Source organism: Sinocyclocheilus rhinocerous, unplaced genomic scaffold, assembly GCF_001515625.1.
Source record: "Sinocyclocheilus rhinocerous isolate Xijiao unplaced genomic scaffold, SAMN03320098_v1.1 scaffold320, whole genome shotgun sequence".
NCBI lineage: Eukaryota > Metazoa > Chordata > Actinopteri > Cypriniformes > Cyprinidae > Sinocyclocheilus > Sinocyclocheilus rhinocerous.
In genome coordinates, this window is record NW_015638606.1 from 1,009,779 (window position 1) to 1,013,841 (window position 4,063).

Below are 4,063 nucleotides of genomic sequence, written 5' to 3' on the forward strand. Positions count from 1 at the left end.
AAGCTGATAAAGAGGTTGAAGAAAGAGAAATCAAAGTGATAATTACTTTTGCTAAGCAGTCAGAACAACAAACTCATCCTGTTAAACTGTCAAAAGCAATTGAGAAAGAGATAGGGATAGTGAAAGCTGTATCTTGTCTTAGCAATGGAAGAATAATGATTAAATGCAAGGATGAACAACAGAAGCATAAGTGTGTGTGTGTGTGTGTGTGTGTCGGAGATTGAGACCTAAGTGTCGCGAGGCTCGAGAGCAGTGTTAGCACAGCTAGCGCGAGGCTGAGTTCACTTCATTGAGAGTTAGCCGTTAGCCGCGAGCTCGTTTTAGTGAGTGATCATGGCGGCGGTGCGCAGCCTGCGGGTGTCTGTGAAGTCGGAAAGCGCGTCCGATCGGTCAGAGTCAGACTCGGAATCAGACTCGGATCGAGATGCCCGGGAAGCGGAGCCCATGGAGGTGGAGGAGGGTGAGCCAGAGCTAGAGCTGGAGCCCATCCCTGTTCGCCGAAGTTTAAATGAGCTGTTGCCGGTGAGTTACGTTAGTCCGTAGGCCTCTTTCAAGCCACGGCCTCGCGTAGTACAGTAAGCCTGTCGTTGGTGAAGCCAACGTGGTGAGTTCAGAGCTAGGCCACTATTCCTACTTTTGAACAGGTTATGGTAATGGGTTTATGGTGGGTTATGCTACATTTGCATAATGTGTAGTGATGGTCTGTTGTTTAGAAGGATCTTGGAAAAGTGATGTAATTCTCTGGCCCAAGTTTCCTAATACTAACAGACTTTTCATTTGGCGCACTGTTATTTCTATACTAATTGGTTAAGAACTGAAATTATTCTGGTTTATTTAGACAGTACAAAGCATTGTAGATATTGTAGAAAAGGTGATCACCTTGAATCTAACAAGTGAAAAGCTTCTGTTGTGTGTGCTGATCACATGGATATCTGTACGATTTCTACAGGACACCAGCAGACGCTATGAAAATAAGGCTGGCACCTTTATCACTGGAATCGATGTCACGTCTCAGGTAAGTGTCAGCTGGTTGTGTGAATATTTCAGCCGGTCTACTAATGTACCTGTTGTCCACAACATTTGTACGTGTTCAGGAGGCCATAGAGAAAAAGGAGAAGCGAGCGAGAAGATTTCATTTTCGCGCAGAGGAAAATCTGGCGCAGAGGAATGTTGTTCTAGACCGGGATTTGATGAAGAAAGGTAAGAAATCTTACACCGCTAAAGCTCAACAATTGATTTAAAGTCGGCATGAAATTAAAATTCACCCAGTCTGTTTTTCAAATGCATGTTATACATCATATTGTGAGCAATTCATATGTGCGTGTTTAATTTAAAAAGAGTGTTCTGACCTTGTAATGTTTACATTTACATTTAGTCATTTAGCAGACGCTTTTATCCAAAGCCACTTACAAATGAGGACAATAAAAGCAGTCAAAACTAACAAAAGAGCAACAATATATAAGTGCAAATGACAAGTCTCGGTTAGCCTAATGCAGTACACGTAGCAAGGTGTATATATATATATATATATATATTATATACACACGGTCAGAACACACACAAAGAAAAACAAGTAGATAGAATAGAAAAAATGGAAAGCTAGCTAAAAAAAAAAAATGTAATCAAACTGTCATGACCTGGGCCTTATGGCGAATACACCAGACTTGTCTTTGGTGATGTGTGCACTGTGCAGGACTTTTCCAATCATTTAGTCTGTTTAAACCTGTACTTGGAAGCTCTCATTCATCTGCCTCCACTAAAAACCCTCACATCTTAAAATCCAGTCAACAATGGATGCATGGAACAAGTGTTCAGTTTACATTTTTCATCTTCAATAATCTGTTACACTTGGATGTACGTTACAACACAGAAGAAAAGATCTGTCGCTTCTTCTGTTTAATCATGACTTCCAGCCCATTTCAATTTTTTTGTGTTGTCAGAAATAACCTTGAAATCTTGCGACTTTTTCTCATTTATGAGTATTCATGAAAAGTGTTGTCACATTGATATGTTGTGGAAAGTGTGTACAAAATTTATTTCGTTGTTAAAAGCAGCTGCACAGACCAGAAACAACTTTTTTAAAAATGTATTATTTTGTTAAATGTATTATGATTATTATCCATATAGGTTTGGAACAATGTTAGGTTGAGAATATGATGACCCAGTGTTCATTTTTAGTGAACTATCCCTTAAACATCTCTCCCACTCTCTCTTTAGCGATCCCGAATGTGCGTCTGGAAGCCCTACACATGAGTGGAGTCGATAACATGAGCACTCAGGATGTTTTTGGCTACTTTAAAGAGTATCCGCCTGCCCACATTGAGTGGATAGATGACACTTCTTGTAAGTACAGCCTCACTGATATTACCACACTGTCATAATTATACGTTGAATGCATACAAATCTGAACTGGAAACATGTAAAGTTTTGTTTAAAGCTGGATTGTGGTGCTCATAGTCAAATCACACGTTTCCAGGCAACGTGGTGTGGCTAGACGACATCACTTCAACCAGAGCTCTCATTAACTTGAGTCGGATGCCAGACAAAAAAGAGGTCATAAACACTGACAGCTCGAAACCATCTGAACTTTCAGTCCAGCCGCAGAAAGGTTTGTCTTCTCGTTATACAAGTCTTGTGATTTCATTGTGGAACATTAATTGACACGGTGTTCCACCAAATTTTGTGATACAAAACTCTCACATTGTTGCTGATCAGCTCGGCGAAACCGTGGCTCTGATGATGATGATGATGAGGAGGAGGAGGAGGAAGGTGAGGTAGATGATGATGATGGCGAAGATAAGGTGGTGAAAGCAGATAAGAGCAGGAACAGTGATGGCAGTGAGAGTAAAGCTAGCGACATTGAGGAAGAGACCGAAAAGAAAACACAGGAAACCGCAGAGGTAAACTAATCAGATTATTGATGGTAATTCTCTCTCTTTTTTTTTTTTTTAATTATGCAACTTGTATTTCTTTTTTTCATCCTAGACAAGTCTGCTTTCCCAAGCAGAGCAAGAGTCTCTTCTCCGGAATGATCTGCGGCCCACAGTCAAGCCCTTCAAAGGCAATAAGCTGTTCTTGCGCTTTGGCACCCAGGGTGAGAAACATACTTGAGAGTGTTGCCTACAAATAAAAGGAATTGACCTATCGGCAAGCCCCTCCCCTTGAACACATATAAGCCAATGGCAGTCGAGTATCAGTTGCACGGGGAGCGGAACTCGGACATCTTTAGGTTTCAGTGTCATAAAGAAACATTGGAAGATCCGAAGCTTTCATCAGTTTGATGGTGTTTATGCTACAAAAATGGAAAAACTATGTGCCTAGGGTACTTGTAACACTAATTCCAGGTATGCTGAGAGGATAGGCCAGTGTTTCCCATTCGATATAAAGCGTAATATGACTTATCAAGTCTGTTTTTGCGCTGCTTGTTTCAAAGTGAAGCGCGCACATTGCGCATGCGATCAGCTCGTGATCCGGTATTTTCTGCATCCCAGAGTGGCTCCGTTCACAGTGAATGCAGTGAACTCCATTATTGAATGTGCTGTGAGTTTAGCGTGCGTTTGGGAACGCAATGGCCACCAGTTATGCATAATTTGCACATTTGCATAATTTGCATAATTTGAATGGGCAAATGTTTACAGTATTTCATTAAATTAGTAATGTTTGTAAACCTGTTTTACCTGTTTTCAGAGTTTTCCGCCAAAATAAAATCTCAACTGAAGTTTCAGCCAAAATAAAAGCTCAAGGGTTTATCTCTTGCATGCATGGCCCAATATTAACAGAGGCGCACAGTGAAAATACTGTACAGGTACAGTAAGCTCACTGTTCGGAAGAAAAATATAAATATTGGGGTGGGGGTTTATATGAATGTATTTCTGAAAGGAACTGACTTCACAAAGTTTCGATGGCATTTTTCCCCCCTTATCACTTTTGATCCATATGCGCCACCTGCTATCAGAAAGTGAATTTGCATTCTCATTCAGACTGTTTGTTTTTGTTTCATGCAGGTTTTATCTTTGTATCTTTGTTTGTATCGTGATTAAAATGCAGTGGTTGGTTCTAATTT

The 4,063-nt window shown here is 40.6% G+C and overlaps 1 protein-coding gene across 1 annotated transcript in view; it reads left to right on the forward strand.

The window, feature by feature from the left end:
- Window positions 1-207: 207 nt before the first annotated feature.
- The window catches only part of LOC107749929 (nuclear cap-binding protein subunit 3-like), a 22,460-nt gene continuing 18,604 nt past the window's right edge, over window positions 208-4,063 (forward strand). Inside the window, exons 1-7 of the mRNA XM_016565171.1 lie at window positions 208-522; window positions 950-1,015; window positions 1,095-1,200; window positions 2,218-2,343; window positions 2,477-2,608; window positions 2,716-2,900; window positions 2,986-3,094. Coding sequence (XP_016420657.1) covers window positions 334-522; window positions 950-1,015; window positions 1,095-1,200; window positions 2,218-2,343; window positions 2,477-2,608; window positions 2,716-2,900; window positions 2,986-3,094 — 913 coding nt within the window. The 5' untranslated portion in view covers window positions 208-333. The remainder of the gene's footprint in view (window positions 523-949; window positions 1,016-1,094; window positions 1,201-2,217; window positions 2,344-2,476; window positions 2,609-2,715; window positions 2,901-2,985; window positions 3,095-4,063) is intronic.